At 43.3% G+C, this 21,550-nt stretch overlaps 2 protein-coding genes across 4 annotated transcripts in view; both read right to left on the reverse strand.

Annotated features, from left to right (window-relative positions):
• The window catches only part of LOC126632769 (uncharacterized), a 35,599-nt gene that overhangs the window by 1,998 nt on the left and 12,051 nt on the right, over positions 1 to 21,550 (reverse strand). The window lies entirely within an intron of this gene.
• On the reverse strand, positions 1,935 to 21,467 carry LOC126632770 (uncharacterized). Of its 3 annotated transcripts, none has more exons than XM_050303247.1 (3): positions 19,940 to 21,467; positions 19,800 to 19,844; positions 1,935 to 2,234 (listed from the first exon to the last, which is right to left on the reverse strand). In XM_050303247.1, exons 1-2 carry the CDS (start codon positions 20,281 to 20,283, stop codon positions 19,817 to 19,819), a joined length of 372 nt encoding a protein of 123 aa, XP_050159204.1. In that variant the 5' UTR covers positions 20,284 to 21,467; the 3' UTR covers positions 1,935 to 2,234; positions 19,800 to 19,816. The 3 variants fall into 3 exon arrangements, with proteins under 3 accessions (XP_050159204.1, XP_050159205.1, XP_050159202.1); XM_050303248.1 differs by having other exon boundaries at positions 1,935 to 2,222; positions 19,785 to 19,844; XM_050303245.1 differs by lacking the exons at positions 1,935 to 2,234; positions 19,800 to 19,844 and adding an exon at positions 6,470 to 7,523.

Consider the following 21,550-nt stretch of genomic DNA (forward strand, 5'->3'; position numbering starts at 1 on the left):
ATAGATTCTGGGCTGGGTTTAGTGGGTTATAAATTAGGATTTAGGCTTGGTAGCTTGGCCTAAGGATCTGGGTTAGGCATGGGGGTTTGGGCTTGCCCTAGTAGGTTAAAACTCTAGGTTGGGTTGGCCGAGTTGGCCGTTTCGAGGAAGAAGAAGGCCGGAGCTATCCCAGCTTCGTTCAACCCCAAAACCTAACTAAAACCCATCATACAATATACCAAATTGAAGCTCAAGGAACAAGGAAGAGATTCGTACCAATTTCAAGACTTGAGGTGGCCGAAGTTGGCCGGAAAATGGTCTAAAACCCACGGGTTCTCGCTGGAATCTGGGGAAGTCTCCCCGAGTTGGTTTCTCGATGTTTCAACGTCCACAATACACAAAAACAATCAGAAATGAAATATGAGTATGAAAAGGGGAAGGTTTAGGTTGTTTTTCGTAGCTCACATACGTCAGAGGCGTTGGAAACTCACCAGGTTTCCTTTGTGAGCAGTGGCATCTGCCACAATCGAGGTTCCCAGGTTCCCTATCCAGGGTTCATGGTGACGAGGTCTAGGTGGCGGTGAGTTAGGGGCCTCGCCGAGGCTGTGGTGATCTTCCCATGGCACCATCTCAATGCTTACCGAGGGAGAAGGGAGAGAAGTGAAAGTGAGTTGAGGGGGAGAAGTGAGAGAGGAGAACCTTACAGGGAGAGAAGAAAGAAGAGATAGAGAGAGCTGTAAGGGAAGATAAATGAGGGATTTGGGTCGGGGAAAAAAATAAGGGTGGGCCTCCCTTGGGCACACCAATTAAGACCAAAAGCATAATTTCAAAAATAAATATCCCAAAAGCAACAAAACAAAATACATCTCATACGTGCAATGATGAAATTGCCCTCGTTCCAAAATCCGTAACTAAATTTGGGACGGGTTGTTACAATCTACCCCCGTTAAGAAAAATTTGTCTTGAAATTTGAAATAACGTATTATACATAAATACTCAAAGATAGGAAAGAATATATGTATGAAGAAGAAATCAAGACAGACATGACAAACCTTGGGCCTGACATGACAAATGGATGAAATCATTGATATAGGTCTCCAATGAGCCTTTCTAAGACACATGGGAAAAAGACATGTTGAAGTCCAGTTGATCGCCCAGCCTAAACCGTTGGAGAAGTGATTCGGTAAAGGTGACCCAAAACCCAGACCCAATGTGCAACTTGTACCATTTAAACCAAAGGGCAACATCGCCAGTGAAATAGAGCCCTGCGATTGTGACTCGGTTGGCGTCGTCGACCCCGTGATAATCCATATATTCCTTCGCTAGGGCTAGCCAACTGTACGGGTCATCCCTGGAGAATCGAGAAAGCTCAATCTTTATGTGTTTCGGGCCATTGAAGGTAAGTGGTGCCTCGGAAAGAAAGACGGCTGTTGTGGAAGGTGAAACGAAGAGGATGGAATGTGGGGACGGAGGGTGGTGGTAAATGTTTGCCACATCATTTTCTTTTGCATGTGAATCCTTCTTTTCTGAAAATGTTAGTCTCCCTTTTCTTCTTTTGGATGTATCCCACATGACCCTTACAGAATACTGACCCAATCTTGTATGGATCTTTAAAGGGCAGGATCGGCATTTTTGCAAAAAATTGTCCAGATGATTAAAAAGAAAGTTTTTTGGGGTTTTTGGTTAGTTTTCCATTTTTATATACCTACTTTTTATTATTTTTAATAATATAATAAAATATTAAGTAAAGTGAGTAGAGTAAACCCTATTTAACAGGCAAAGCAAAGTGGTCTTTACCAATTTAAAAATCCGAATGTGACGGTCATGCTATGATCGGAACCGGTGACAGATGTCCCGATGCACCTTGAATCGAGAATCCATGGCCTTTATGACTGGCATAGAGGGCCAAGCATGGGCACGTTGCACATAAAGCTTTGAAATATTGCTAACAAGAGCTAAAATCCTTTTGTAACTGCAAATTACTCAAACACTGAATTTTACAAGGGAATTGTTATTAGCACTTCAAAAATCTTATTCTACATTCCTCACAAGTGTATTTTTCTTTCTAATTATAGAAAGTTTGAAGTGCTAATAATAATTCTCTTTTACAAGACGACATTGTTCTCACCATGCAATTAAGTCTTAGAATACAGATTCTTTCAAATAATACAGGTTCCTTTACAAATACAACTCAAGAATAAGCTGGAATTCGGAGTTTTGACACTGGCTTGACTCAATCACGACTTTAACGACTCCTGCAATCCAGAAAAGAAAACACTTTGCAATGAAACCCATTTTACTCGGTCGTCAGAAGATTATAAGGTGGTCAGGGAAAACCCAGTCGACGAAGCGATGCACTACAAAGAATTGTGTGACATTTAGAAAGCCATGGTTGTGGCTATTTTGGAGTAGCTAATAAGTCAGTAATGTGGCTGACTTGCATTGGCAAAATTCACCAGACCAATGTATAGGGTGGGTCAGAAACTGTGTTTGGGTAAGGAACTTCAAAGTATGAAGATATCGCCAAGTGATGTTATTTTAAATACGAGTATTATACAGCTATTTTTTTGGGCAACTTGCTTACTAAAGTGCAACTAATCATGGATTTGCGAGTGTAATTTCAAAGTTCACATCGAACCTTAACTGGCTTGAAAATTATAACAGCCATTGGTAAACACATACCAGAAAAAAACAAAATTCAAATGTGAAATACGATTTCCAGTTTCACTCAAACTTATAATTATCTAAATTTCTCAGCAACAAAACAACTTGCTCCCTCTTAAAGAGGGAACAATATTCGTTGTCAAAGAACAAAACTAGAAGATCGCAAGAGATGGAAGCACTAGGCAAAAGAAACACAATGTAGGTTGCGAAACAAAGTGATGCTGGGAAAGGTTGACCACATCCACTAAAGAACCAGAGAGCAAAGAGACATTGACATTCGATTTAGAACCAGAGCAGGAAGAGGCAAGGAAGAAAGGAAGATAGAATAGGGGATTTGCTTCAATGAAGGAAACAAGACTATCTGACAATAAAGAGCAAAAATGCTTTTATTAATGTACATAAAGAAGAGAGATACCAAATTATACAAAATTCGGGATCTGTTCTCACCAAAAAATCATATTATCTTAGAATAAAAATTACCGCTTTCAAGAACTACAAGTTTCAATACAAATGTTAATTCGAAACGAAGAGCTTTCCCTAATTGCTATACCTCAAAAAATGACATATAATGTAAGACTCATGCAATCCAAACCGGAACCAGATGCCATCAAATACACAAATCACCAAGATTGAAAAATGAAAATCTTCCCCAACAAATTCAACCAAGTTGAAAGAACAAGAACACTTTCCAACGAAACCCATTTCCTCAAAACTTAGTTCACAGAAAACTATACAGAGATTTGAGACAAGCGAGTCAACAAATAATGTCACTACTCCTACAATCCATACCAGAACCAGAACAGAAACTATCGAAGACAAAAACCACCAAGACTAAAAAAGGAAACAAATCACACACTGTTTGGGCCCAAAATATCGGTTTGGGCCGAGATGTATTCTCGGCCTGGAAGGCAGTACAAAAAAGGTTACTGTGGATCATTTAGTTCATGGGCTTCCTAACCTATGTCGGTCAAGTCATGCTGCGAGACGAGTAATTGAATCCTGGCGCAATAAGGTCTCTCGGCAAGATATGGATAGAAGTGAATCCGGTTTGATAAAGGACTGGGTTCAAAGTCATAGTGAAAATAGGACTGGTCGAGATAGTGTTTGATGAGAAGAAGAAATCCTAATCCGAGTAGGGTTGTAACTCGGTCTAGAAAGTGCCTGGTGCTATAAATAAAAAAGGCTGTGCATCGTTCAAGCCTCTCCAATTCAACACACAACTGCCCTGCGCAAATTCTCTCAACAACCTTGAGATTTTTTTCCTTTTCTTTCGCCGACACACCTTCAGTTTGGATAAACAGCACTGCGAAGGCAACCGGTGATATCTTCAGTCGGCATAGATAGCACTGTCACCGTAGAACCAGCCGGTCTCGCAGCATCTTCAGTCGGCATAGATAGCACTGCGTCGAGGGTGAATGGTTATCTATCCAAGTCTTGGTCGAAAAGGATTTTCGAATCCTTATTGGTCGAGGTCATCTTATTAGCCTTCTCGGCGAAGTGAGGTGTTACAGCTTATTAGGCTCGGCACATTGCACGCCGAGTTAGTTTATGATTGGATACTCTCAAGTGGGATTTAGAGTTCGGCATTCCGACAGTCGAACCACGTTTATTGTTAAGACACATATCTGCTTTGAGTATTTGTGCCCTTACACTTTGGTGTCGATTCGGCGTGAGTTTACTCTGACAAATACCATCACTGTAACCGAATCCGACAATGACGATTTGTGAACTTCGTAAGAATAATAACCTTTTCTTCAGGTTCGAGAACCCAAGAGGCTGAGATGTGTTCCTTCCTCGGTCGTAATCGCAAGACGCAGAAGTCAGCCGCGAACCCAATGCAACATCAACAAATTTTACTCCTCGACCGAGCTCGGCCGACAAGTTAGCATGCCCTGCATTCAACCGAAGAACGTAGTTAGCTCATAGATTACTCGGCTTGTGCGCCACGTAGGCTTGGTAGTTTTTAGGGTCAACATTTTGGCACGCCAGGTGGGACCCAGTGCTAAACTACGAAGTTCATGCCAATTGAAACACGATCGATTAAAAAGAAAACAGCTATGGGAAAATCAACAACCGATTTGCCAATTCAGAACATAAGACAAAGTGTATCACAGACACAAAATCCCCTTAGTGCCGTGACACCTGAGTTCACAAGCTCGACTCGCCGAGAAAAGGAAGTTGGTCTCGGCGGTCAGCGTTGCAGTCTAGAAATCCCTAACAAAAACACATGCGTTCTCAATGAAGGGACAGTGGAGGACTGTGATGAGGATGGTGGTGAAGGCTTTGATCCACCAACAAGATCGTTTCTTCAAAGACGACTTGACGAACAGTCTAGGGCGGTTGAACAAACGTTTAGTCGAGGAATCGATAAACTGCACGATGTGATACGTAGTAACAATGAGGTACAAAACAGATTGCTTGAAATACTGGTTAGCAAGGTCTGTGACGACAAGTCATTCGATCTTTCTCGGCACTTGCCACCAAGGAATAATCTGTTGCCAGTAGTACAGGCCGAGCCAATTCCTACTCGGCTCAAGGCAATTGACTTAGAAAAAAAATGAGGATCGAGAAGCAGGACAGATGAACCTGACCAGAGAGTGGAAGTAACGTCCGTCGATATAACCGAGGTCCAGCGAATGATTGATTCGGCCATGAAAAAGGGGCCGAAGTTCCCTAAATTCATCCATCCATACCCAGCTTATGTGGAATGGTTCGAATATCCTAAAGGTTTCAAAATTCCAGATTTTAGTCTTTTCGCTGGAGAATCGTCTTTATCCTCGTTAGAACATGTGGCTCGTTTCACCGCGCAATGCGGAGATGTCAACATTGATTTTCACAAGCTGCGGCTGTTCAACTTTTCATTGACAGGTTCAGCACTTGATGCGAAATATATAAGCACACAAATTAAACCATCTTTTTATCAAATGTAGTAAAGTATGTAAGTAGGGATCATTCTAGGCCGGGGATTAAGAGGGATTGCTAAATCACTTGGAAACTGACTTGAAAACGTAAAAACAAAGTTTAAAACACTAAACTAGACTCAAAGAATGCAAAACTATACTTTAAAATACTAAGATAAACAAAAAGATTCAAAACAGCAAATAAACACTTAAAACTGCCTTAAAAACACTTTCTGGGCAGTTTTGAACACCTAACACTAACTTGGACGAAATTGGGTTATGACTTGACTCAAGACACTTAAAAACACATACTAAAGTGATTACTAACTAATCTAACACTTTGAAATAAATGGGAGATTGGTTCTTGATGAAATTGAAAACAAAACAAACTTTGTAAAACAAAATAGATTGTAAATGAATTTGAATGAAACTTATGGATGGAAGGCTAGCTAGGAGGTTCTTCTCCACACATGTCACACTTGCATACAAAACGATTTCCAGTTGCTTTTCGATAAACTATGAATACTCAACGCCCCAAATTAACCGTGAATTGCACTAATTAACCCTCAGTTTTTCCACAAGTTATTGGGTTGGATGATTGCATACGACAACCCAAAACATTCCCTACAAGTTCCCTACATGAATTGCATAATAGAGATACAAGCAAGAATCATTAAGTTCTATGAAAAACATAAGCATTGACGAGGCACTCGTTACTATGATTTGCATGAAACTTATGCCAAGAATTTACTTAACGTGATTGTGACTAGCAACCTTCACTACTTGTGAATATAAGTTCATAACGATTAGGTGAAACTCCCTTATATTCTAGCGTCAAATTCATGCATGAAAATTAAGCGTGCACTCTCAACCAACATACACAAATAAGTTTTTATACAAACGGATAAGTAAGTTGAATTCACAACTTATGAATCACAACTGGATGTAATAAAATCATATTGCAAGCATGAACATAGTTTCGAATCACCCCCTAACTAAGAGGGGTTTAGTTCCTCATACTGACAAAGCAAAGATGCATAAATTTAGACATTAAAAACAAAGATAGAAAACACCTAGAAACGCTCCAACACTCCCAAGGCTTGGGCTTAGGCACGGCACCAGGTTTCTTCTTCTTTCTCCTTCCTTGCAAGCTACGGCACTAGAGGTTTTGGACAGGTTTTGGGTGGTTTTTATGGTGTAGAATGGATGGAGAATGGTATGGAAATGTTTATTGTTGATGGGTGGTGTGGCTAGGGGTTATTTTTGGCTGAATTTGGAGAGAATGATGGTGGAGAACTCACAGCAAAGATGGATCAAAAACTGTTTTTTTTTATGAATATGGGATGTGGTATTTATAGGCTTGAGAGAGGACCACTCCATTTCCTTTGCATGTGCAGCTTGTGTGGGTATGAGTTGTCATGTTTCCCCTTTACATTTATACACACATGCTTCATCATTTCAACCATAAAACACACCAATTTTCTGCCCTTGCCTTGTGCTTTTCTTCCACTTTGCATGTGGGTTTGCTGCCATGTTTCTTTGCTTTGCCATTACACTTGCACACACACATGTTCTTTGCATCATTTCAACCACAAAACACACACATTTTCTGCCATGTTTCTCCTTTACATTTACACACACACATGCTTCATCATTTCAACCACAAAACAACCCATTTTATGCCCATGTGTGTGTGTTTCCTTTGCCCATGTGTGTGTGTTTTTCCTTTGCATTTGCACACACATGTTCTTCATTATTTCAGCCAACAATCCACCCATTGCCTTGCCTTTCTCTTTGTGTATGTGCTGTCCATGTTTCTGAACCTTTCAGTGTTACAATGCCCATAACTTCTTCTTGAAAAATGATATTAACAATCCGTAAATTGCTTCAGAAAGTAGACATCTGTAGCTTTCCACGCAATAAGGCACATTTTCTCATTCATTCTGAGCTGTTCGTAACATGCTTTCAAAGTCAGTTAATCTGCACAGGCAGTTTTGACGAATTTGTTACTTAATAATTCACTTGTGCTACTTTTCTTTTCTTTGCTTGATAAATCACACAAAACACAAAAACATAGTAAATAGCTCAAAAATATAAGGAACTAACTAAGAAAAGACAAGTGAATTTTATGTAAAATATATATAAATATGAGCTTATCAGCATTTGCCTGGTATATCAACCTTCCACCTAATTCCATCCAAAGCTGGGAGGAATTGGTCGAGAGATTTCACGAGCAATTTTATCGGCTAGGGATAGAAATGTCAGTTTCTTCGTTGGCAAAGATGGCTCAAGCGTCTGATGAGTCACCAATGGATTATCTTACCAGATTTAAATCAGCAAGGAATTGGTGCCGAGTACCTCTCCCTGATGTCGAGTTTGTTAGACTTGCTTTGAACGGACTCGATGTAGAATACAAAAAGAAATTTTTAGGGGCAAACTTTCGGGATATGTATGAATTAGCCCAGCATGTCGAGCAATATGACTATTTGCTCCAAGAAGAGAAGATGTCGAAACCCCCATCTCGAGGGACGATTTACAAAAACCCTATGGTCAATTACGCGTCGACCGAAGGTGAAGAATCTCAGTACGTCAGCGTGGACGCGGCCGAGATAGTAATAGATAAACCATACGTGTGCAAGGCATTGACTCAAATTAATTCCAAAGAGGTCAAAACCTGCTCGACCACTGAAGAAACAGCAAAAACATCAAAAGTTTATACCTTTGATATCACACAGGCTGAAGCAATTTTTGATCAATTGCTATTAGTGAAGATCATTAAACTTCGGCTAGGGCATAATATTCCCAAGGCCGAAGAACTTAAAGGAAGGACATATTGCAAATACCATAACTTGACAAAGCATGCAACAAATAATTGTGTCATATTTCGTGATGATATCTAGAGTTGGATTGACAAAGGCAAGCTAAAGTTTCCTGAAAAACGCATGACGGTTGATACGGATCCATTCCCTTCAGCGACAGTCGGCATGGTAGACGCCCGTTTGCCCAAGAGCAAAGGAAAAGAGAAGGTCAAATTTACCCCAGTACAACATATTCGGAAGCAAAGCTCCCAACCTCGACTCAAGATCGATCTATTTTCCAACGCGCCACCTACCGAGCTATCAGGACCGGCCATAGTTGAACCAATGTCAAACTACAACGACGAAGAAAATAGCGGGCCAATAGTACCACATATCCTAAAGAAAGGTTTCCAACCTCGACTCAAGATCGACTTGTTTTCTAATGCACCACCCACCGAACTCTCAAGACCTGCTATAGTCGGGTCCATGTCAGACTCCAGCGAAGATGGAAATGGTGGGCCGATAGTTTTGTGTAGCAATTGTAAGGCACGCGTTGTATTAACCGAGCCCAAGAGGAAACTGCCTCCGATGCAAATGCCGACATCACAACACCAATCGGCGATTACATCAAAGCCTTTAAATGAACCTAGTGAAGGCCAGCACCAGAAAGTATTCGACAGGCTCGGCCCAAGGAAATAGACAGATGGTCCTACATCGGTCAGACGACGCCTTGATTTCGACGCACCGTGTTACAACGAGAACTATTATTCCTGCAATTCCAGTAGTTCGAGCTCATCAGCAAATCAAAAAACCTTCAGGCCACCTGAACCACGTGACCAATGTTGGTACAACTACAATTCTCCCATCGGCATGTATACCGCGCTATCCAAATCTCAGAAACGTCGACGTCAGCATATAGATTGTTTGGCTTGACGACAAGCTACTCAGCCTGTTTTGGCCACTAAATGGCAGCCAAAAGAGACAGCAGGAAGCAGAGATGATCAGCCAACCCCAACAATCATGGCTGAATTACAGGTCGAGAAGGAAACCAATCGGGATTTTGAAACTACCATTGAAGCAGCCGAGAAGCGCATCAAACTTCTTCTTTGGCCCGGGGAAATGAAAGCTCGTTTTGAGCAATTTAGGAAAGAGGCTAAAAGCAAACTGCCCCCGTTACCTTTGAAAGAACCACTAATCAGAGTTCGGTGGAATCTGCACCCTCAATTCCTCGGCGAATCATTGGAATATATGAAAGAATTTCACAAGAAATATTCCGCCAACGACTTGTATGGGTTACCGAAGGCTTGCCAAGAAGCTCTTGACCTGGCATTAACTTGCCCCGATGCTGAGCAGATCATCCAAAAAACCACTGATCCAGCAATGAAAGCCAGATTCCAGCACATTCGAGAGGCTAGGGTTCTCGGCTTCGAGGTCGACCCATACACGGATATTGACACAACCGAACTCCCTTTTTCTCTTGAAGACCTTCAACACCTTCGGTATCACTTCGAAGTTTTTTCGACCGTATCCTTGTTCGGCTTAACAGCCGATGAGACAGAGCGGGTGGCACGTCTGGACGCTTACCTGGACACCAGGAATGCCCGGATCGCCTATGAGGAACGAGCTCACAAAATACGGCAGGAGCAGAGTCTGACACCAGATGCATGCAAGCCTGAAGATGACAGTCAACAGGATACAGCGTCGGATTGCATGGCACAAGCGCCTAAATATGTTAAGACACATAGCGAGCTGGCCGTGAATGCTCTGACACACGATGATATAGTTCTCACTACTCCGGATGATGACGACCATGATTCAATGGGCCTTTCAGTCCTTGAAAACATGGAAATCAGCATGGTCCATGTTCTCCCTGTCGAATTTCAACTAACTACACACCAACCAAGTTCCTTGGACTGTGATGTAGTTACCGAGGAGGCAACACAAGTTGATTTCGTCACTACTACTGAAGACGAGTCAACTAACGGCGACGATAAACTTAAAATAGCCTTGGACATTTTGTTTCCCCATTCTTCCTCGACTAATCTTCAACATTTAAAACCGTTGTATGTCACGACCCATATTGAAGGCTACCCAATCTCTGAGATTTTCATCGATTGCAGAGCAATAGTCAATATCATGCCTGTATCCGTCATGAAAACATTACGACGATCCACCGACGAGCTCATTCCTTCAAGAATAATCATGAGTAGCTTTGTTGGTGACAAGTCTCAGACCAAAGGAGTACTCCCTCTAGAGGTAAGCATCGCAGGTCGCAATCACATGACCGTATTTTTTATCGTCGACTCCAAGACCGAATATAATGCTTTGCTCGGTAGGGATTAGATTCATCAAACGAATTGCATTCCTTCTTCGTTATACCTAGTCCTTATTTTTTGGGATGGTAAATTGGTCGTGGTCCACCCAGCCGATACTTAGTCATTTGAAACCAACATGATTCAGGCCCACTATTATGATGATCACGTCGGCTATATTACCCTACAAGGTTTCAATGAAGATGGATGGCCGACTCGGATCTTATTCCAGAAAGCCATTGAGGTAGGCACCGAGACTGTCCACCAGGATTCGGCGAGACTCGGTTTGGCCAATTTTCTCCCCACCACTGATGATTGACATCAAAAGCGAGAGACGTCGGGCCGCGGTTTCATCTACGATGGAACGCCTGCTGGCCCATTGGTATGCTATTTCCAAGCACCCGCATTCGGGTATCAACTTAATCGAATTTTTGGTCGAAGAGGATAACAGCCCGGTACTATCGTTGGATAAAGTTCAGGCCGCACTGGTCGAGCTCGACGACAGCTGACCCCAAGTCAAGGATCCTCTAGAGGAAATAAATGTTGGAATGGCCGATGATCCTCGGCCTCTATTTATTAGTGCGTTATTACCCCATGCCATGAAAGTGGAACTCCATCAATTGATTCACGAGTTTAAAGATTGTTTTGCTTGGAGTTATCATGAGATGCCGGGTCTCGACCGGACCCTTGTCGAACATGAATTACGTATCAAACCTGGTTGCAAGCCTGTTCAACAACTTCCTCACCGATTCTCGACTGAAGTACAGCTCGACATAAAATCTGAACCGCTCGATATGTCGAGTGGTTGGCGAATATCGTACCAGTGCTCAAGAAAAATGGGGCCCTACGCATTTGCATTGATTTTCAAAATTTGAATCTGGCAACACCTAAAGATGCATATCCCATGCCAATTTCAGATTTGCTAATCGACGTCGCGGCTAATCATGACATGCTGTCATTCATGGATAGACATGCCGGTTATAACCAGATATTTATTACCGAGGCCGATGTTCATAAAACTGTTTTCCGCTGCCCGGGGGCACTTGGAACCTACGAGTGGGTAGTCATGCCATTCGATTTAAAAAACGTTGGTGCTACATATCAACGCGCGATGAATACCATTTTTTATGACCTGATCGGCACTACCATAGAAGTATATATTGATGACGTCGTGGTCAAATCAAAAAGTCGTCGAACGCATATTGATGATCTTCGGTAAACTTTCCTTCGCATGCGACGACATAACCTTAAGATGAACCCGGCTAAATGCGCATTTAGCGTGTAAACCGGTAATTTCTTAGGTTTTTTTGTCCACCATCGCGGCATCGAGGTCGATGTGAACAAAGCTCGTGCAATTATTGACGTCCCACCATCGACGACAAAAAAACAACTCCAGTCCTTGCTCGGGAAAATAAATTTTCTTCGTCGATTCATAGCTAATTCTGCTGGCAAAATGACGGCATTCTCTACACTGTTGAAACTTAAGGACTCAGATAAGTTTGAGTGGCGTGAAGAACATCGAGCGGCTTTCACACAACTCAAGGTTGCCCTTGCAACTCCCCCCGTCCTCGTACCGCCTCGACGTGATAAACCCCTTAAGCTTTACGTTTTCGCAGCCGACGAATCCATTAGTTGCCTCCTCGCGCAAGATACTGATGCTGGGCGATAACAAGCTATTTTCTATCTTAGCCGACACCTCAATCCTCCAGAGATCAATTATTCACCAGTTAAGAAGCTTTGCTTGGCTTTGTTCTTCGCCGCATCAAAACTCCGACATTATATGCTCTCATCCGTTACGCAGGTCATCGCCCAGACATATGTTATTCGATATATGCTTACTCGGCCAATAGTCAAAGGCCGAATCGGGAAATGGACACTGGCACTATCGGAGTTTAGTTTGCAGTACGTCCCACAAAAAGTCGTCAAAGGATAAGCGCTTGCTGATTTCTTAGCCCACCACCCTTCTCCATATGGGTTCGGGGGCACCGATGTTGCAATCGGAATGGTGGAAGCACGTGACAATTATTGGACGATGTATTTTGATGGTTCCAGCACGTCAACATCAGCCGGTGTGGGGATCGTACTCCAGTCTCCACACCAACACCGTTGGTTCTTTTCCCTCAAGTTGGATTTCGATTGTACCAACAATCAGGCCGAGTACGAAGCCCTTGTTATCGGCCTTAGCGTACTTCATGATTTACACGCTGCTCGGGTTCTCGTCTTTGGTGATTCGGAGCTTGTGATTAACCAACTTAATGGAACTTTTCGGTGCATGAGTTGTACTCTGGCACCCTATCACATGATGGCCAGTTACTTGGCCGAGTCATTCAACTGTATCACATTCAATCATATTTCCCATGGACGGAACACCGTCGCAGATGAACTCGCTCAGATAGCCTCTGGAGAACAACTCCTAGGGGGCAAGAGTGGACCGATGATACCCGTTTTACGACAATCGTGTCCGGCTTTGGTTAATTAACAAGTCCTTCAGCGCGACCAAGTCATCCGTACACGGGTAATGTCCTTACTTTCCTTATTGGAACGGGAGGATCCTGTAGATGTTTGCGCGGTCGAGACGCTACCAAACGACTGGAGAATGCCAATTATGCAATACCTTGATGATCCCAGAGGCAAGCACGACCGAAAGACAAGGGTCCACGCCATAAATTACGTCTCGTACTAGAACGAGTTGTATCGAAAAGGCGAGGACGGTTTATTACTGTTATGCCTCGGCCCGCAAGAAGCCGCCCAAGCAATCACAGAGGTACATGAAGGAATTTGCGGAGCCCATCAATCAGGAGGCAAATTGCGTTGGCTACTTCGCCGACATGGTTACTTTTGGCCAAGCATATTGAAAGATTGTATCGAGTATGCACGAAGATGCGTCCAATGTCAAATTCATGGACCCATCCAAAGGGCCCGGCCGAATTACTTCATTCGGTCACCAAACCTTGGCTGTTCAAAGGATGGGCAATGGACGTGATCGGCAAAATCACACCATCTTCTGGAGCAGCGAAACATGCATAGATACTCGTGGCAACATATTATTTCACTAAGTGGGTCGAAGCAAAATCATATGCCGAATTAACATCCAAGGAGGTTTGTGATTTTGTGGGGGAACATATTGTGACCAGGTTCGGTGTGCCAGAAACAATCATAACTGATAATGGCACAGTCTTCACAGCCGAAAGGTTCAAAGATTATACAGCGAGCTTAAAAATTCGGCTTGAGCAGTCCACACCATACTATCTACAAACGAATGGACAAGCCGAAGCAAGTAATAAGGTTTTGATCGGTATTCTCGAGAAAATGATAAAATAAAGACCTGGCATGTGGCATTTAAAATTGAATGAAGCCTTATGGGCATACCGAACTTCACCCCGGTCGGCAACGAGGACCACCCCATATGCGTTAACCTATGAACATGACGCGATGTTACCAGTCGAGCTAAGTGTAAATTTTTTACGTGTGATCGAGCAGAGTAGTTTGTCCAATGCCGAATATAATCAGGCCATGTTATAAAAGTTAGAAGATTTGGAAGAAGATCGGCTTGACGCTTACAATCTTCTAGTGGCACAAAAGAAAATTACCGAGCGAGCTTATAATCAAAGAGTCAAACAAAAAACGTTCGGCGAAGGAGAGTTAGTTTGGCAAAATGTGTTACCCGTGGGAATTAAAGACCCCAGGTTCGGTAAATGGTCGCCGAATTGGGAATGATCGTTTGTCATCCATAAAGTTCTCGGTAAGGGGGCATACCATCTTAGAGATCGAACCGGTATTATTCACAAATTACCAATTAATGGAAAGTTCTTAAAAAACTACTACCCAGTCACATGGGAGATGCAAGAGTAAAAGCTTGTTTCATTTCATTAATAAGATGGTTTACAATCAAATTATTCTAAGGCGATGAAGGAAGAAGAGTTCCAAGAAGTGCCTTCAGCTCCAGCCACCTCACCTCGCCCATTATGACCTAAGCCTGCCTGTTATTCTTGTCTAACTTCAGCTGCTCAACTCGCTTCACATTCGCCGTAAATTCGGTTAGACAAGATTTCCCGCCCGACTCAAAGTCCCTGGCAAGCTCAGAAGTAAGGGCCGACCTTCGTTTTGCCAGTTCGGCCATTTGATGGTCGAGGTCGACCAAGGCTTCCTCTTTCATCTTTAAGGCATCGATCTTCGGACGAAGAGTTTCCTGAACGGCCAGTGCAGTTTTCAAGTCATCATCAGCCCAAATAATGTTCTCGAGAATACTGAAGGATTCCCGAACTCGCTCCAAGGCGGACGACGCCTGAACGACAACCTCGGTGCTCATTTGACCATCTGCTCCGAGATCGTTTAGGCATGCACCCAACGAATCGAGCCATTTGCGCTCAAGGACTTGTGATGCCGAGAGAGATAAAACTTCTTGTAGCCGAACCAGAGCAGCTGAATCAGCAGGTGCAATTGTAGCGGCCGAAGGACCAGCCGCTCCAGAAGTGTTTGACAAGAGAGCATTAAAATCATGTTAAGTACAAGGAAATTATGAAAGAATATAGCAAGAAGGTTTTTGTTTTAAACCTGCCGAGAGGAGACTTCTGCCATATTTTCGGGTTCGTTGCTCGAACCTAAAGAACTTAATGGCCGAGCCCAGTGCCTTAGACTGCTTCTTAGTTCACGCAGCCGATAGAGGTTATATACGTTCGATGGCCACTGAGGCGGCCAAGAAATATAGATAACACCCTTCGACGCGTATAATGTTCGATGAAAAGAATGGGTAGGCACCTGACATTCAGTATCTTCCTGGTTTAGAGATCTAAGGCAGAAAAGTAACCAAACAAAAACGGTAAGGGTACTTACGAAGGTCGAAGTAGCTTCTTGAGGAGGAATGTTGAGGTCCTGGTCATACGGATGAACAGGTGTTTTCGCCGTCGCTTCTGGCTCGACGGCAGGTCTTTTGCCACGATCGGTCGCAGAAGGGCCGACTTGGACAACCGCCTCTAATGCAGGGGAAGGAGGATCGCGTGGTTGAAGGTGACTCATCAATGAAATCTCATCTCTCCTGTTGCTCTCTTCTAGAACGACTGCCGTGGGTTTTGGATTTTCGGGAAGTTTCTTCTCTGCCAAGGGGACTGCCCCTTCCAAGACAGGCGTAGCAGCTGGCCCCAAGGTTGCAGGCACCTCGACCAGTGGAGCAACGACTGGTCCAGTGACTTGAGGAACAGGCCGTACATGAGCTGTTTCTTTGGCCGGAATTGGCAGTTTCTCTGTCGAAGCTTAGACGACAGGGGTAGAAGGGGAAACACTAGGAGTCGTCGCTCCCGTAGTTTGACTGGAGATAACATGAATCTCCCGTTCTCCTTTCCTCGCCAGCTTCTTAACCTGTTTTACGGGGTGAGGGGGGTCGAAGGCCGTCTCGGCCTCTTGACGAGGCCATTTGCTCAGCAAGGCCTGTGCAGTAGTTTCAGCCCTTTTGGAGATGGTCGATTTTTTCCCAGCCGCAGCCGCAACGACCACTTCTGCCTTTTTCAGTGACCAACCACCTGAGAAAGCAAAAGCAAATTAGTAAAGTTCAAAGTCGAAGGAAGAAGGTAGAAATAGACCGTTACCTTGAGATTATGGGGCAGAAGCCTTATGGGGTCGACCGCTGAAGATCTTGTTCAGGACGTTTTCGACCGAAGCACCAAAAAAGTTTTGGGTATACTCTTCCCACCAATCACCAAAAGTGTCAGTGCTAAGAGATTCTGGAACGGTTGGTCGAAAGCAGAATTTGTAGCACCGTTCTTGAAACTCCTTCTTGGCATCCTTGCACTCCTTGTCTGAAAAGCCAGATAGGCGTCCTGGACTCAGCAGGGAGCGAGAGGTAAGAAGAGGCACTGGGCAACCCTGAAGATAGCCGAGTTGCCGAGCAGTGAATTGGGTGTGATATACTTCCCAACTTGCTCGGTGCACGTTACACCCAAGAGGAAGGTCACGGGTAAGCACAAACGACCCCCAGGATTGACGAAGATCAGCATCATCATCTGCACTGCATGCTGATGTGGGGAGTTTGATCGACAAAGGATATTCTCGACAACGGTAGATCAAGAATTCGTCGTCGGAAAGGGCATCAAGGCTGAAGAAGTATCTAAACACGTCTTCAGCTTGGTGAGGAGGTACTGGTCGAGAAGCCACCTGAAGGCCGGGCTCCTCAGTAGGTGAGAAGCTGGCAAGCTCTGGCCGAAGGGTGACAAAATAAACCTGCAGCCAATGCTGGAATACCCAAAGGGGACCACTCTGGTGTGGGTCGATCTTGTGAAGGGTCATCTTGGCCAAACAACGCAGGAGATGGGTAAGAATGGCTGGACTGAGCACTAGGGTGTGACCGCTAGCCAGGGCTTCGACCACCGGCATGTTCTCGACCAAGCATTTGTTGGACTTGGTACAACAAATAAATTTGTTATACCAGTAGAAGAAGAAGGCTTCGTGTTCCTCCTGTCGTAGGTTCTCATCCCCTCAGCCGGCAAAGTGGCGATAGAAAGTGTTGTAGTTGAGGAAGTTCTTATAAAGTTTTTGAACTTCCTCATTTGAGGATTCTTGGCCCTCTCCGCTCAGTGTTTCGATGGGCCGATCATTGAAAAGAGCCTTCAGGTCAATGGTCGATGGGTACCCGGAGAGGGTAGCGTCAACTGGGATGCCGAAAGGGGAAGTCCCTAAGATTACGGTGATATCAATGATAGTGGGGCCCATGGGGCCGAGGGGAAGGATCATGGTGTTGGTAGCTGAGCACCATAGGCTTGAGGCTATCATAAGAAGCTCCTTATCCATGACGAGTTCCATAGATGAAAGACGAATGGTATCTTAAATGCTAAGAGCTTTCCATTGCTTGCCGAAGATCTTTTCCATCCAAGCAACCCAAGCTGCCTAGGTCGTAGTGGTTTAGGGCCAGGAGCCTTGGGGTTTCGCCAAATCCCACCTCGACCATTCAAACCTTGACAGTAGAAGTGTTAGGCATTGATCCTTGAAGAGCTCGGTAATGGCTGGTGGCACTGCATCCTTGAAAAGTAGACCAAGGATTTGGTGGGGGGTGCTCATATCGCTCTCAAAGCGCAGAGTCTTAATTGAGCACTGATCGATGATTGTCCCACATTTGTCGCATTCCTTAGAGAGCTTGGAAATGAAGGAGGCCATTGGAAATGGTTTCGAAGGGTTTATGGGAGAAAGTCAGGGGGTTTCTTTTAATCTTTGAGCAAGAGAGAGTTTGGAAAACTTGAAAGCGTAAAGAATGAATGATAGAAGGCCAGGTATTTATAGACTCGTGGAATGGAAGACCAAACGGGGATAGTGATCGGGAAGATCGTTAATAATGATGGAGTGATGGAGAATATTAACAGACTCAGGAGAAAGAACAAAAAAACTCGCAGATTAAGGGGTCATGATGATATCGTGATGGTGTCCTTTTATGAAGAAATGATGTTTTGGTGTCCGCATGATCTCGAGGGTACCGAAAGATTCGCAAATCGAGATTGCATGATGGCATGCGGCGATATGTATGTTGATTTGAAGATGTTTGGACATCCGCACGTCTTGAGGAATTTAAAAATCTCGCAGATCAAAGGGGTAATGATGAAAGGACACTTCAGGTTATGCTGAGAAGAGGACACTTGGCGAGATATCTGACGAGATCAAGATCATGCAATCATGCTTCATAAATGCTCCTCGGGAGACGGGGCCTGGTGTCGCTTTTTCAAGGTCAGGGCTCGGCCAGAGACTTCAGACCGAAAAAGTCCTTAGAAGCGATGGGGCAATGTTTGGGCCGAGATGTATTCTCGGCCCGGAAGGCCGTACAAAAAAGGTTACTATGGATCATTTAGTTCATGGGCTTCTAAACTAGGTTGGTCAAGTCATGCTGCGAGACGAGTAATTGAATCCTGGCGCAATAAGGAGTCTCGACAAGATATGGATAGAAGTGAATCCGGTTTGATAAAGGACTGGGTTTAAAGTCATAGTGAAAATAGGACTGGTCGAGATGGTGTTTGATGAGAAGAAGAAATCCTAATCCAAGTAGGGTTGTAACTCGGTCTAGAAAGTGCTTGGTGCTATAAATAGAAGAGGATGTGCATCGTTCAAGCCTCTCTAATTCAACACACAACTGCCCTGAGCAAATTCTCTCAACAACCTTGAGATTTTTTTCCTTTTCTTTTGCTGACACACCTTCAGTTTGGATAAACAGCACTGTGAAGGCAACCAGTGATATCTTCAGTCGGCATAGATAACACTGTCACCGTAGAACCAGCCGGTCTCGCAACATCTTCAGTCGGCATAGATAGCACTGCGTCGAGGGTGACTGGTTATCTATCCAAGTTTTGGTAAAAAAGGATTTCCGAATCCTTATTGGTTGAGGTCATCTCATTAGCCTTCTCGGCGAAGTGAGGTGTTACAGTTTATTAGGCTCGGCACATTGCACGCTGAGTTAGTTTATGATTGGATACTCTCAAGTGGGATTTAGAGTTCGGCATTCCGATGGCCGAACCACGTTTATTGTTAAGACACATATCTGCTTTGAGTATTTGTGCCCTTACACTTTGGTGTCGATTCGGCATGAGTTTACTCTGACGAATACCATCACTGTAATCGAATCCGACAACGACGATTTGTGAACTTCGTAAGAATAGTAACCTTGTCTTCAGGTTCGAGAACCCAAGAGGCCGAGACGTGTTCCTTCCTCAGTCGTAATCGCAAGATGCAGAAGTCAGCCTCGCACCCAACGCAACATCAACAAATTTTACTCCTCGGTCGATGAGTTGGCACGCCCCGCATTCAACCGAATGACGTAGTTAGCTCATAGATTACTCAGCCTGCGCGCCACGTAGGCTTGGTAGTTTTTAGGGTCAACACACACACACAAAGACAGGACCAAAGAACAAAACCAGAAAACCTTAAACTTTCTAAGCACAGACCAGAAAAACAAAATTAAAGAACAAAACCAGAAAACAACAACAAAATACAAATATGCTTAGTTATGCGATAAAACTTGTAATCACTACGCAAAAAGTCCTAAATTTGCTAAGCAAAGTGCAATCAAAACACAGAATCAAAGCAGAAAACCAAAACACGAAACAGAAACACAGAACCAAAGCACAAAATCAAAACTTGTTAAGCATAGATTATTAGAAAACGAAAGATAGATGCACCGATACACAAATGTTGCTTAATTTCCTCCAACACAGGTGAAGAACCTAACAACCAAACACATACAATTTAGTTCATGAATCGATATTATCGCATATAGATAGTTAAGTAGAAGCTCTCAGAAAGTTAAATTAATTTTTACCTCAAGCGACGGAGATCGGGGATCACTACTGGGTCATCCCTCAGTTCCTCGCCCACTAGCCGGAATATGACCTTCCCGTTCTCAGCAAAATAGTTGGCCCGAAAGATCATTCTCGCCGTTTCACCGCCGGGAAGCACGGCGGTGACATGAATGCTCCAATGAAGACGAGAACGTAAGCTTCGGTTTATGAACTTGCTGCCCTTGATCTCTCTACTCTCCCCAGTTTCGAGCCTAACAATCAATCTGCCCCGCCTTTCATCGCCCTCCACCTCCATTATCTCAAGAACCACACCCGGACTCATCGCGTTCACGAGCTCCACCGATCGACAGAGAACGCCACCCATTGAAAAGTCGATTTTCCCCACCCAAACCACCGGAAGCCACCGCTAAAAGGATCTCCATGTCGCGCGCTCACTTTTATAGGGTTTCCTCCCCATGCGTTTCCTTTTTTTTTTTTTTGGTGGGGGACGTTGGTGGCTGCAATGTTTTGGCTTCTAGATGCTGCCTGCTGTTCGAGTGTCGTGGATTCAAGAATCTAACTAAAAGTCGCAGATCCCACGAAGAACAAACTTATTCCCTTTCCCAGAGAATCTAAAACTAGTATTGTTTGTCCAAAATACCCCTCACTTTATTGATAATTACAAATGGAAAAAACGGTTCTTTCTTATATATGAGAATTAGGTCTGGTTTAGTATTGAGGTGATTCTAAAAAAAAATAGGTATAAAAAAAAGCTGGGAGTTTTTTTGTGTTTGGTAAACATTCAACTTCAACTTTTTTTTCACAATTTTGGGTGAAAAAAGCCAAAAACACAAAGCTGCAAAACCCAGCTTTGAAAAACCGGTTTTTTTCACATCTGTTTTACATAAAAGTTAACCAAACACTATAATACTGTTTTTTTTTTCAAAAGCACTATTACAAAAAGTTTACCAAACACTCTGCTACTTTATTTTACAGTTGCTTATTGTCACAGCACAACAGAATTAGCTTTTTTTTTAAAGCACAACAATACCAAACCAGTCCTTAATCTGGTCATGATAGATAGAACCCTTTTAATCAAAGAAAAGCTAATGAAAAGGGCTTGAAAACTTTGAGTTTTAACGATAAGGACAAAATAAAAGGTAAAGTGAATAGTACTAGGTTTGACTTTTTAGTGTAAAAATGTGGTTTTTCGTTAAAGTGAACAGTACCGCAGACTTTTCGTTAAAACTCCCTTTAATCAATGTTTCCATTAATTTATTTAGGGGTGTGCTATCCACACACCTTATTTTACTTCTCACACGCCCTTTGATAATTTATGTCCGTTGATCTTCTTTAATTCATCTGATCTGATAGCCGAAAATTAAAAAGATGTGTGAGAAGTAAAATAGGATGTGTGGATATCACACCCCTTTATTTAATCTGAAAGCTAAAGATAAAAAAAAAGTATGTAAAGCGTTAATTAATTTCACATATGCGTGAAATTAATTTCTTTTAACAACATATTGATACAATACCGATAGCAGAAAGAAACTGTTAATAGTCCTGCGATTTTGTTCATTCCATAATAGGCGAAAGCTAATATTGTTCTATGCGTAATAGGAGTTAAGCCGTTGATATTTCCTATAACTTCT

The sequence above is a fragment of the Malus sylvestris genome, chromosome 8 (genome assembly GCF_916048215.2).
Source record: "Malus sylvestris chromosome 8, drMalSylv7.2, whole genome shotgun sequence".
In the NCBI taxonomy this organism is placed as follows: domain Eukaryota; kingdom Viridiplantae; phylum Streptophyta; class Magnoliopsida; order Rosales; family Rosaceae; genus Malus; species Malus sylvestris.